This window comes from Talpa occidentalis, unplaced genomic scaffold (genome assembly GCF_014898055.3).
Source record: "Talpa occidentalis isolate TD23 unplaced genomic scaffold, MPIMG_talOcc4v2.1 talOcc4.10, whole genome shotgun sequence".
Lineage (NCBI taxonomy): Eukaryota > Metazoa > Chordata > Mammalia > Eulipotyphla > Talpidae > Talpa > Talpa occidentalis.
In genome coordinates, this window is record NW_023600993.1 from 76,032,467 (window position 1) to 76,046,787 (window position 14,321).

Sequence of the window (14,321 nt, forward strand, 5' to 3'; positions counted from 1 at the left end):
CTATGACAAGGAAAAATCACTTCTGCAGATGAAGGCATGATGGCAACACTGTTGAGCAACTGTAAGAATATGTCTGTGAATTTTTGCCAATCTGCCCCACCCCTCAGTGGGTCCTTTGTTCTTTTTTGGGAAAGCCATGTGACGAGTTCCTGGGCTGAGGGTAGAGGAGAAAAGGGTCTGTTTTCTAATTAACCACTTAGGATAATACAAGACTCATCAGAAATATGAACTGGGGTATATGCAGTGACTGCTGGACACGAGTTCTCAGAGTGACCCAAAATATGTTTCACTTCTGTACCATCAACCCTGCCCTGCCCTAGATCTTCCATCTATTCATATAAAACCACTGTGAAACACAATGTTTTTTCTTCCTATGACTTCATGAATCTCTGACATTGTCTTTGGTAGCTGGGGTCTTCACATCTATGTCACATCCCTGAGAGAAAAAGTCTTACCTTTCTTAATCTCCCACAATCAAACATACATTTTACACAAGATCAGGGCTGGTCAATGTATTCTAATTGAATTGTGTTCTCAGTGACATTCACCAGCCACCATGACACTAGTGTTAGAAGCAGAACAACTGTGGTTGTGGAAATCTGATCTAAGATGGCGCCATGCAGTGTGTGTGTGTGTGTGTGTGTGTGTGTATAGAGAGGGAAAGAGAGAGAGAGAATGAAGGATCAGTAGCAGGGGGGGAGAGAGAGAGAATGTTAATGAAGGATCAGTTGTTCTGAGATTACATTCAGGAACTTTCTGTCATGTAAACTAATTGGAATTTGATATAGAGAGGAAGAATAAGGAACAGCTGCCCCTCTGCAAATGAAAAGAATTGACAACAAAGCTTAAAGAGTGTGGAAGCAGGCAAATGACTACAAAGGGGCTAGGCTGCCCCTGAAGGGTGAATATCCCTCTGTCATCATCCAGACAACCTCTGGAAGAAACAGGGTGGGCAGGGAATGAATACAGAAATCAAAATTAGGAATTTGTTTCTGAAATGTGGATTGGGAGGGTAAATATTCATAGAAACCTGAGAGCCTGAATTTGAGCCTCACAACTACTGTTCACTAGCCATGTGAACTGGGCAAACTCTTCCTGAGTACCTGTTGCATTATTGATAGTACTGGGGAATTGTGCGTCATCTCCTTCAGGAGGGTGTAAGAAAGTCCAATCTCACTACATTTGCTTTGAAAAATACTGTGCTATTTCAGTGTAGATAAGTGTGTTATTGTCATCTCAAGCTCCCTTTCCCTTAACCCCTGTTTCCATCAGCTACACCCCCTCCCATCTCAGTGTTCATCTCTCAGGATTCATCTTTTCCCTAAGAGTTTCAGTTCTCCCCTTCCTTCCTCTGATCACATTTTTTTCTATTAACCATTTAGAGCAAATGAAGTGTTGTTGTTAGGGGGAAAGGATGTCCTGAGCTAATCCCATACAGGCTTTGTGGACCCCACCCCCACTCCAGACTAAAGCCATCAGGACATTGGGAAAGACAAATCCCATCACCACCAAAGGGAGGGTGGCTGGGACCTGAGGGTGGAGTTGGGCAGCCAGGTTGGATATAAAAACCAAACACGTGGGCCTTGGGCTGGCTCGCTTTCGCTGGCCTCCTGGCTACACAGCTCCTGGCTCGCGGCCAGCTCTCAGAGTGCCATTTTGGGATTCCTGATCGGCGGATCGGGTAGGACTCATTTAAAACTTTGTCTCCCACTTTTCTCCCTGAGCTGTACATTTCCTCATTTCCCCTTCCCTTGTAAATAAACCTTTATTAACCTTTCGCGTGTGCCTGCAGTAGAGCATTGATAAGTCCTTTTAAGCGCGCGGGTGAGGACCCACAGTCAGGTACCCCGTTTTGTATCGGGGTTGCTCTACAACTGTTGTCACCTCCTGAAGGAATTTCTGGTGTCCACGGCAAGCTAGAGAGGCTTTGAGAGCAAGCGCCTTCCTAAGTACCTTTGAATTCATACCATGATTTGCTTCGTCTACTCCATCTTGGACTGGCTGCTTCCTATAGCTGCCATATATCATCAGTTTCATGGTATATTATTTCACTTCTTGTTTGTTCTTACATTTCAGCATCTCTGAAACCAGATATATAGCTCCTCATTAGTGTATCATATTTTAATTGTTTTCCTTTATTAGTGGCTCACAGAATCACAATACATCTTACAATAAGCAACAGGGTGTTACAGAGATGAAATACAACAGTATCCTTAGACAAAACACATGACCATAGACAGGATTCATTCAGGAGTTAAGAAGAAAAATGAGGTAAGGCACAGTTGCCTTGGATCAGATCAGCAAAGAAAGAGATGAACAATTTCACTTTTTTCTATCTTTCAACTTCTAAGCATTACCTGGATATTTGGATTCTGGCCATTGATATCAGCTTTGGAAAGATCTGGAAAGTTTGGTAGGTCTAGGAGAAAGGATCTGGGGCCATCTCTTTGCAATGAAGGGTGTCCAGCTTCTTGCCGAAATCGTTGTCCGGGGAAGGGCTGGTGTGCGGCCTGGTGGTCCAGATGCTCCCCTGGTGCTTCTTTGGAGAGAGGAAAGCTGGTTTCTGATGCTGAATCACTTTCTACGTTGAGATTATTCTAAACAAACAAATAAGCAACCAAACAAATAAATAGGAGATATGTGATTTAAAAATGCCATTCTTAACAATCATTAAATTCAGAAGGAAGTATAATTGCAGCAGCTGGAATTAGGCCAAGACAGTATTGCCAACTCATTTTCATTTCTCATGGTTCAGTTCCTCATCTTGAACAACCAAATCATCAGAACACTCCCTAGACTTCTATGGACTATTCGTTAGATACCAAAGCACATCAACAGAGAAGTGAAAAGGTGAATAGGTGCTCATTTAGAACTGAAATCAAATTATGATTTCCTTCTCATAGCTTCAATTGTGTAACCACTCTGGCTTTAGTTATAGCCCTTGTGTCCAGAGTTTGTTTCTTTGGTGTGGGACATGTATCAAAAGATCTGACCAAACTAGATAAAATTCTTGACTCAAATCAGTGATGTTAGTAATTTAGCCATCCATCCATCCATCCATCCATCCATCCAACAAATGCCAATTGCATTCTAGACATAAGAGATACACTCATGAACAAAACAGGCATGTGCCCGGTTCTTTGAGATCAAAGTGCTGACCACTAAGAAGAATAGAAAGAGGAAAATGATGGCACGTGACTGGGGATGACATTACATAGGTAGCTAGGGAGAGCTTCCCTGAGGAGGGGACATTTGATATGAGGCCCCTGAAGAGGAGGAGGAGGAAGCCTACAGAAACCTGGGGAAGGGTATTCGAGCAGTGAGACTAGCAAATGAAGCAGTCCTGAAATGAAGATGAACTTCATTCATTTGCAAACAGAAAGGCAGCCAGTGAAGCTGGTATGGAATGAAGGCAGAAAGAGCAGCTGGGGTAAGGATGAACACATGGGGCTAGCCAAAGAAAAAGAGGCACAAAGGCATTCTAAATTTAATGTTTTATTCTGAAAAGAAAAGTGCAAGTCTGTTGTTTTCCACAGTTACTGTAAAATGTCTATTTAGTTGGCATTTGGGGAAACTTTTTCTAGTGATTGAAGACTATAGTAGTTGGACTTCTTCTCCTTTATCTCCCTGGACCCCTCATTGGAGGTTTCCGCCATCCTGCCAGGAATGCCAATTTCATGTTTACTGGTGGAGGGGGATGTAGAGATGGAATCTCACCAGTGTTTGGGTCGGTGGTTAATGTTCTTGTTTTCCTGGGCATGTTTAGGGAGTTTTGGAGTGTATATTCCAGAACACTATCTCCACACACACTCCTCACCCCCCACCACAGTGCCTTTGACCCAGCCAGAGGGTTACATCTCCTGACTTTGATAGCCTAAGGTCAAGAATGGCCTGAGGATGAAACTCATGCAGCCAATAAAGAGCTGACCTGAGCCAATGGGTTCTGTATTTTCTTTTTTTTAAGTTTTTTTTTTTATTTATACAAGAGCTGGGGTACAGGACAGAGTCATGGGAGGGTGAGAGGATTCACCAGAGACAGAGCAGGGAGCAGAACAGGCAGATGGACCCAAAGCACTGCTGAGGGGAGCAGTGGGCGAGACAGGAGAGGTCTGCCGCACCATGTGGGTATCTCCATGGCCGGCTGGGAATCGAACCAGCACTGCAGAGGCTGCGGACAGATTCACAGAGCTGCGCTCAACCCACTGCACCACCAGGGAGGCCCAGATTCTGTATTTTTTATACCTCAACAGAAATGGGGTTAGGAATAAACTCACTGACACAGAGACTACCTTCGTGAATGCTCCAGGGGTTCAGAGCAAGACTGGGATTGGACAGCATATCTACAGTTACAGAAGGGCGGGCAGGATGCTCTTCATCATTTTTTGCTTGCCCTCCCTCTCTGCTCAGGAGTGGTGGCCAGGGGCAGTGTTTTTGTTCACCTTTCCGCTCACCTCTCTGCCATAGATTTTCTGTCCTGGCACATCATTGTGGTGGGAGTTGCCCTGGCATTCCCAGGCATTGCTCAATGCAATGTAGGCCAATGTATTATGCTGAGATTGAGTCAAGTAGAGAGAGAAAGAGAGTGAAGAGGAGAGGAGAGAGACGGAGACAGACTTTTCTCAACATAAGACTATAACAGCCTTAGGGAGGGTAATTGAATGCAATTGTTTTGTAACTTTTCTCCCTAGATCCCCAAACCTAAAACAGTGTAATGTAAGTTTACTTTTCAGAAGGAGTTTAGGATTTGCTTGCCAATTGCTTGACAAACCCCCTGCAAATCAAGTCCTAACTTCACTGTAGCAACTGGAGCTCTTTCTACTCCTAAAACTTCTATTTTAGAAGAAGAGGTGGAAATGCATTTTTTGTTGCTGTTTGGCATTTGTTTAGATGACTAAAAAAACAAGGACCGAACCTGACTGGTTTGTTGGTCTGACTCTGGAATGTTTCCTGGTAGGAAATACACCACCACAGGGTGACCCTGGCTTAGCCACAACCATGAAACCCCTCAAACTGCCTGTGGTACAATGATCCTCCATGTCAAACAGAGCAATTAATAAGAAGAGCCTATACCCTCCAGGCAGGATGGTCAAGGGAACTCAGGTTGGCTTGTGTGTGCGCATGAAAAGACAGGAGTAGAGTCAGGGTAATTGGCTGGACAGTTCAGACCACAAGTGCCTCTGCCGGGAATAGACTGGGGCTAAAGTATACTTTGGCTTGAGTTATGCACACAATTGTGGCATTTCTTTGTCTTTCTCCAATCTTCCCCACTCCACCCCCGGCTGCCCCTTACAAACTCAGTGTTTTAAAAATATTTAGCAGTTGGGCAGTAATAAAGAATGCTGATCATGACCTATGAATATCTGAATTACTCTTGCATCTTGATCCAATGGATTTATCTGGTAATCAGGGTCTCAGCAATGGTATGTCCCCAAACTGTTCAAAATCAGGAAGTTCTAGGATCAAGGATGGGTGGCTTAGAATGACTCACAGAAAATGATGCTCCAGTTTATTCATCTATAATAATATCTGGCAGTAGCCTATATGTTGCAATATAGATTCTAAGACCAGGGCAGGGGGTAGGAGGTAGCGATCTTCTAACGATGCAGGAAAAGTCTTGTCTCCATCCTTTCTCAAGTGGATACAGCACATCTCCTGCTCCCTCTGCTGAGGCCCTGTTGGTGTCTTGGTGGATGGGCATCACTTCATCTATCACCAAGCTCACTGTTGAGTGTCCTGATTTCAATTATTCTAGTGGAGTGAAGAGTCTCAGGAAGTCTCACTTTGCATTTCAAAATGAAGATTAAAATAGTTTGTGTTTTTTGCCTCCTTGGTGGTGCAGGGTTAAACACAGCACTATCAAGCTATCACCAGTCACTGCAGCACAAGTTCGATCCCTGGCTGGCCAGGATCAAACCCACATGGCACAGCAGACTTCTCCTGCCTTGCCCGCAGCTCCCCTCAGCAGTGTATTTCAGTACATCCAACTGTTCTTCTCTCCACTCTGTCTCTGTCTCTGGTGAATCCTCTCACCCCCCGCATGTCTGGCCTCCACCCCAGTTCTTGTATGCATAAATAAATAAATCTTTAAAAAAATAAATAATTTGCGTTTTATTCAGAAAGGCAAAAATTTTCCCTGAAGCCATCAGCTTGGAATGGTCCAGGAATTGAAGAAAAGGAAAGTCACCACTCTTTCCGAGGGGCAGCAGGATTTATTTTACCTAAAGTCATGTGACATAAGGGGGCCTGCTTATGTTTGGGAAATTATTTCTTTTTTTTTTAAATTTCTTTTTTATTTTTGCATAGAAGAACTGGGGTGTAGGCCAGATGTGCAGGGGATGAGATGATTCACTGAGACAGAGTGGGGAATAGAACAGGCAGATCTACTGAAAAACACTGCTAAGGGAATCAGTGGGGAGACAGGAGAGGTCTGCTGTGCCATGTGGGTTAGCTCCCTTGCTGGGGATAAAACTTAGGCTGGAAGAGTGATAACGCTGAGACTTAGCTATGTGACTCAGTTCTGCACAATGGATGAAAGTGGAAGGTGCTGGATGGAATTGCTGAGTAGAGACAGATTCGGTTTACTTTTTGCCTTTCTGTCTTCCACTGTCTGCCTGTAATGTGGAAACTGTTGCTTGTAGTGAAATGAGGCAGCTGGCAAGCAGAAGGATAACAACTATATTCTAGAGTAGGCAGACTGGAAAGGTGCAAGGGTCTGGGTCCCTTTTTGCTTTGTATATCCCTCATGAGATGTGGAATGGTGACCTTTGAACTTCTTTTACCATGATCGTGAACATTAATTTAACACTGACAATGCTGCAGCATCGATATCGTTCCCTAATGTTAGAGCTGCGCCTGCCCATAAAGAGGTTTCCCTCTAGCTAAATGACTCAAAGTGGTTTTTCTGCTCTCTGCAACTGAACATAATCCCCAGCTGATGGAGGTACCGACAGGGCATTTGAAGAATCATCACAGTGAACTTCTCAATGGCAGGCTACTGATGTTCAGCTCCGCTGCTCACTCTCATAATCCCTTTTCCTGGATCTGCCATCTATATCCTTATTCATATACTTACAGAATCTTCTCATTGTGTTAGCACCTAGGTATTACATTTCTTTAATCTCATAGCCACTGTGCAATGTAATAGTTCCTTTAATTTGTCCTAAAATGCTATTATTAAATTTGAAGGGATTTTCCTTCACTGAAAGGAACCAGAGCTTCCTGGACAAATCGCTGATTCCCGAGGGTAGGCAGGGCAGGTGAATTTGGGATATTTTACTGCACCAGAAAGCAAGGAAGTTTTCAGTGATTAACAGTGTCCTCTTAAAAGAACACAGGAGTCAGCTTGTAGAGCCCCCCATTGCACGAAGATGAGAAAGGTGGAGCACAAAAAAGAAATTGTTGCTAAGTGAAATAAATCAGGCAGAGAAGGACAAATATCACATAACTTTATTCATATGTGGAAGTAGACAAAACAAACTCTTAAATTTTAAGAATAAAATGGTTACTGGGGGTATGAGGAAGGGGTTATATAAACTGGGTTAAGGCAATCTATTGTATGGTGGCAGGTGGAAACTATGTAAACTTTCTTAATAATCATAATGTAGTATACATATGTTGAATGATAATGTTGTATACCTGAAACTACATAAGGTCATAAAACAAAGCTACTTCAATTAAAAATCAAAGACAAAGTTTGTCTTTCTCGCAACAAAAGAGAGAAAGCCAGAGAAACTACCGTTATCCTTTGAGGTACGTCTCTAGGACTTCTTCCTTTGAGCATTGGTGGTAAGAGGACAGAAAAGTTTTCCTGAGGAAGCAATGTTTAAGCTGAGATCAAAAAAGCAGATGAAAGTTAAGCAGGTAAAATAGGTGATGAGAACAGCAGAAGGGAAGTGGGCTAGGGGACACTGCTGTCCTGGGGAAGAAAATGGCCTGACAGGGCCTGGACACCAAGGATGGATAGAGTCTTGGGACTGGGGTCACTCTGCTGCCTAGCTTTCCAGGATGAACTGAGAAGAAAAAAATTTCTCATCTGCACACTGGGTACAATGGCTAAGACGACAAGCCCTTCATCACTTGTGTCCTTTCTCCTGGTATATCACCGGCCTGAGACCCAGGATGCTCACTCACTGCCTCCAGTCATGCATGCCTGGAGCTTCTATCAAAATTTTGGGCCTCCTTATGACCAGGATGGATCGCCATAGCACATCAGATTCAAAGTGGTCACAATGGTCAATGTTCCCCAGCAGGTTTGGCAAGCAAAGGGTGGGTTCTTTTGGAGAAACAAGTGACAGGGCAACATAGAGTGATCGGCTTGAAGGGGATGACCAGTGTATGGAAATGGGCAATGGGTTGACCTCTGCATATAGTCACCTGCCCTATTCCACAAACATTCACCAAAGGATGATAAATGAAAATCAGGATTCCTACCAGGCCCCCAGAAGAGGCCCAAATGAATAACAAATTGTGGCTGACTAGGACAGTTTGGGTGCCTTTCTTTCAAAAAAAAAAAAAAAAAAAGGCTGTGGTAACTACTCCCAGATTAACACAACCAGGCAGACTTCTTGGAGGCAGACGGGATGGCAAATTTCTGGAGGGCAAAGGATAGGCCATATCTGCAATCTTTCAACCCCACACCCTCCAATTCTACAAGCTCAGGGGGCACCCAATAAGTACTAGTTGATGATAATGATGGCTATGGGCCTACTTAGATTTTGTTTTAATTAGGCTCAGGCTACAGGCCTCATTACCCCTAAAGTGACTTTTATGTGGGATTCTAAGGGGAAAAAAAAATCCAGGAATCTTCTACTGAAGATATTAAAGAAGATATTATTAGCAATGCTTTTGGTCTCATAGACTTTGAACAACAAGCAACAGAGATTATAATTAACGTCACTGCAGCCTCTCTCCTTAAAACATACTAACAATATAGCTAATTAGCAATATGTCCTCATTTGGGGCTGGACATCTGCATATTATTATCAACAATGCTTATTTCCTTTTTCCAGATTAAAGAAAGCCATACTGCACCCAGGCATATGGCCATGCTCCTTCACATTAAAATGCTCCGTTTTCTTCTACCCACGGTAAACACACTCAAAGCTTTATCTGTGCTGGGCATCGATTTTTGTCTGGAACACTTCCACACATCTAAAAATAAGTTCAAGAATGCCACTGGTGGTATTTCAAAGGGAAGAGCAAAAGTTTCCCTCTTTGAGGAGATAAAAAAAAATAAAAGGGCATACTGATTATCTTTACACATGATTGCAGAGAGAGTGCTCCTTGGAAGAGAGAGCCAGGAGATTGAACGAAATGAGTTTCAGATTGCAAAACAGGCTTTCTCAAGGAGGCGCTCTTGTTCTCAGAGCTCAAGAAGACAGCAAGAGCAAGAAGACCTTCATCATGGGAGTGGCAGGAAGGGGGGAGTGGAGGCGTGTTCTCAGAAGTTTCCAAGGAAGCAAAGGGAAAGCACCAGGGAGAACCAGCGAATACACAGATTAAAAGGTTGCCCACCTCCTGCTCTCCCTCCCCTGTGGGTGATGGTAGTCATCCCCTTCAGGCAGCAGGAACGGAGTGAAAAGCTATGGCTCTTTTTGTAGTGAGCATAAAAATGCCAAGTCCCTGTAGGAACCACTCCTGGCAGATGGGAATATGGCCAGAAATGTGCTTCATTGTAGGAAGGGCTCTGAAGACAACCCTGGCAGCTAGTCACACAGTCACACATGTTTCAAGAATTTAAGAGTTTTGGCTCATGCTTGGGAATGGAGCCTTCTACTGAAAGTCTGACTAATAGCTGAGGAATCTTGCATTATGGTGGCCGAATGTATCATGAGGATGTTTACTTGAGGGTTGGGATCTCACTTAAGATCTCAGGTGAAGCTTTAGAAGAAATGAAGTGTGGTCAACTCATTGCACTTGGGTAGAGAGAGGTCACCCACCCATGTTTCTTTCTTAATTGAAGTTTCTTGAAAGTTAACACCTTACTGACTCATCTTTGATCTTTCAATAAACAACTTTGATTTTGAAAACATGGATTATTTGTGACTTTTCAACTTGTGCTTTCTCCACTGCTGGCAAAGAAAACAGTGGGAACTATCTAGGACCCATTTCCTTTATGTCCTGTTAGGTTCAAGAATGAACAGAAATGAAGCGCTAATTATTCTTTTGAGTCTAAGAAAATATGTAAGAAGACAAGTACAAGAACTGAAAGCCCGACTCAGCCAAAGAAACCTCCACTCATCATCTAAAACATCTCTGCAAATGTAGGAAATGGAGAAGTTATATTTTTCTGGAGCCTTTCTCCAAGAGAATGGTAGTTTTGTCTGCAAGGGACACTAGGAATCTCTTTGGGTGTGAGACAACCCTCCTTTGGACTAAGGTTAGGGAAGGCTGTGTCCGCTGAGGAGATAACTGAATTTGAGGCAAGACTAAATTGCTCAGGGCTATAAAGAACAGGCCAAGTGTGGCCACCAGGGGGCAACGATCCCTGCTCTTCAGCCATGTGTGACTCAGCTTAAGTCAAACTTTGAGCAAATATTTAATGTGTATGGATTATTGGGGATTTTTCAATTTGTGCTTTCTCCATTGTTGGCAAATAAAACAGAGTGGCAACTAATTATCCAAGGGTCCATTTTCCAGGACCCTATTTGAAAGGTCACCAAATTATTGTCATGCCTAAGTAACCCTACTCTGTAAATTCCATCTTTAATCAGGCAGGGAAGGTGTGGAGCAGGACAAGAAGACCCAGGAGGTGAACATCCCATGTAGTGATTCTGTGTCTCCCCACATAAAAAGGGGGACACAAACACCAGGTCGGAACTAGTATCCTTTTGTCTGAAGGAAGAATCAGGAAGACAAGTTGAAGAGCACGAGACAGCAGATTTCAAAATCTGGCTGGAGGTGGCATGGCCTGAGAACCCTTGCTCAATTCATTATTTTAATTAAGATGGATTTCTTTCAACAGCCAAAGTCAAAACCCCTCATTGAAACCTAATACAAGTATCTCTAAGTACTTGGAGGTGTTTGAAGTACCTCTAAAACAGGTTTGATGGGGAATGGGCCTCAGAATCCTGGAAAAAAGGCTCTTGGTGTTATAGAAGGGGCCTTGAATGAGAGGTGGAAGGTCTAGGTTTAGGTCCCAGTACTGCCAGGTTCTATAAGGTTAGATTGGTTCATAAAACTGTCCACAAATTCTTGCTCTAAATATCCATGTCTTGGGTAGTTTACTGTACACTGTCTTTGAACTTGACAGTGTCATTTATTTGGGCCAATGGGACAACTGTAAGCAAAGTGTTTGGGCATTGGGGCCTGGCTGTTTTTGCTGCTGTCTGGAATTCTGAGACTGCTGTGTGAAAAGGACTGAGCTAGCCTGTGGGATGGCGAAAGATGCTTGGAAAAGAAACAATTTATCCCAGACAAATCAGCCAGCCAGTAACTAGTCACTCAAAAGGAGACCATCCTAGACCATGCAGTCCCAGATTCATGAGAAAAAATAAATGTTGAGCCACAGAATCATGAGAAAGAATAAATGCTTGTGGTTTTGAGTGACTGAATCAAATAAATTTATTATTTTAATTAAGATGGATTTCTTAGGTGAATGTATCCAGAGTGGTCTGTTACACAGCAAAAGCAAAATAATAGCAGAACCTGTTATTTATTGTGTAAAAAGGTGAAGTCCATTGAGTTCGGATAGCCTAGGAATGGAATCTCAAGAGACGCTTGTGATGGAGAAAATATATTCCAACCACGAAAAAAAAAAATCAAATTGAGAGTTGGAAAGATTCAATAAAAAGCCTGATGGTACTAAATGCATAAAATGCAAATACTCTCTTCAGTGATTAGAACATCCTCTTTCTCCCATACTTTTACCTACTTACTGAAAGCTGGATAAAATCTGTTGGAAAGTAACCCCTGCCTACTCTTTCTGTGATTTACATGTGCTATTTTGTTAACAGCGCCATGGCCAGATTTTCAAAGATTTGGTACTGAGACTTAACAGTTCTCCTTTACACTTTCATGATGCACCTGTACAGCTCTGTGGGCTGCCAGAAACTTGTAATTCTCATTTATTAGGGAACCCCTACTGACACTATAAAACAATTATAGAGCTATCATAGACCAACAACTATGGCCTGGGGTGAAGAGAAAGCTGTACACCATCAGGCTGGTTCCTTTTGCCACCTGCCTGTACAGATTGTTCTTATTTGGACAGTTGTTCTGTTCTCCTCCAGGGAAACAGTTAGATTCCTGCTTGGAAAACTGGCAGCTGATATGACTGTGGGCCCTTGACTTAGTTTGGCTAACCTTTCTCTATAAATGGCTGGGGTGTTTGTTTTATTCATGGATTCACTCAACAAACACTTACTGGGCATCTACTTTGTGCCAGTGCTGTAGGAGTGAGACACTTTAATATACATGGCTTGTTAAAACAAATGATGCCAAACTTGGAAATAAAGCAAAAAGGATAATTGCAAGTTTATTGGTTCCTGCCTGCATCTGTCCCTTATCCTCTACCACTGCCCTATGGCCCACCACTGCAGTTACACTGATCCTTTTTCTGTTCTTCAAATATATCAAACAGATGTCTTACCTCAAAGTCTTGGCAGTTTTCTTTCTCTCGCTGATATACAGATCACTCTTTAAGCTGGCTTCCCCTCATTAGTTAGGGCTTAAGCTCAAGCCACCTTCCCGGAGGGGTTTTCTCTGATCACCCCGATGAACCCACATAACCCCAGGTCACTAGCCCATAGCCTATTTTATTTGAATTTATAGAACAGCAAGCATGTGTTTGTATACTTGTGTACTTATTTTCCCCTCCTACCCTATAAATTCCAGAAGAGCAGTTTCCTTGTTCATCTTGTTCAGTGCTATACCCCTACTACCTAGAACAGAATCTTGAACACGCACTGGAGTATGATATGACAGGCCTATCAGAGATTATTTAATTCTCTAGGAGACTGTGCCTTTGTTCCACCTATTATTTACTGTTGATTAGGGCCCAGACTAAAAACTACAAGCTAAATTGTAGATTTTCATCCTGCCGAAATACAGTATTATTTTTTGCTCAATAGAAACATCAACTCAAAGTTTACTCTGTTCTGGGGCCTCCCTGGTGGCACAGAGCTTAAAGACAACGCTATCAAGCTATCCCAGCCACTGCAACATGAGTTCAATCCCTGGCCAGCAAGGGTCAAACCCACATGGTACAGCAGACCTCTCCTGCCTCGCTCGCTGCTCCCCTCAGCAGTGTATTTCAGTAGATCTGCCTGTTCTGTTCTCTACTCTCTCTGGTGAATCCTCTCACTTCCCGCACCTTTGGCTTACACCCCAGTTCTTGTATGTATAAATAAATAAATCTTTAATAAACAAACAAAAAAACCCTACAAAGTTTACTCTGTTTTATTGCCCTAATGGACATTAACCAGTTTTTGTTTCTAACTTACAAATTTATTTTCTCATGATTTCCCAACTAATTTTATAAATATCCGTTACGCTGAACTAGCATTAACATCTTCTTAGATCCCTCATTAAATAGTTAAATAAATACTTACCATATATTTATTTAATATTTGTATAAAAATCATGTAACTAACATTGTGAAAATTGTGTTTAAATAGGGTTTGGCATTCCAGACTTCAGAGACCAGCACACATATAAAATGCAAGGTAGAACAAAAGAAGCCCTCTAGGAATAGAACTTTTCAATGCAAAAATTATCAGGACTCCTAATTGTGATTCTTTAGCTCAGTATCTCTTATATCTGTGTCATGATCATATTATGTTCTTTAATTTTTTCTTGAAGCCCCGACTGGACAGTGGCCCAAGGCACTAGCAATCTGAACCAACTCCAGAAACCCGTGGTTGGTGAGCAGGACATCTCTTGGATTTCCTTTTATGAGAGGTCCTAAGGGAGAGGCCAGAAGGTTAAGTGCCAGGTGGCAGAGGGCACCCACCCGGCCTTCAACCATTTTATTGCTCTCTGTCTTTATACAATTTCCTACTATGACCATAGAGAAACAAAGTACCTCTTGACTTTCTTCTCACAAAAATAATTCTCCCACTAGAATTCATTCAATTAGCAGCAGTTCAAGAAAGAGAACAAGTTTCCAGAGGCTTTGTTTTGGGGTTGGCCGTGAAAGAGGGTACAAGAGCATTCATTCTTACATGTTTACTACTCTCTCCAGTATACACATGTTCCTAGGGTGTATCAGACTGAATATGGGCAGGAAATGAATGGCACTGAGGTACTTGGTGAGAGAGGAGAGATTAATAAAAGAAGTTTACAAATGTCTTAGCAACGAGGCCGGAAACCACCAAAGAAGC

General features: G+C 42.6%; 1 protein-coding gene across 1 annotated transcript in view; it reads right to left on the reverse strand.

The window, feature by feature from the left end:
- Positions 1-14,321, reverse strand: part of ISM1 (isthmin 1) — a 78,388-nt gene that overhangs the window by 27,222 nt on the left and 36,845 nt on the right. Inside the window, exon 2 of the mRNA XM_037494587.2 lies at positions 2,358-2,597. Coding sequence (XP_037350484.1) covers positions 2,358-2,597 — 240 coding nt within the window. The remainder of the gene's footprint in view (positions 1-2,357; positions 2,598-14,321) is intronic.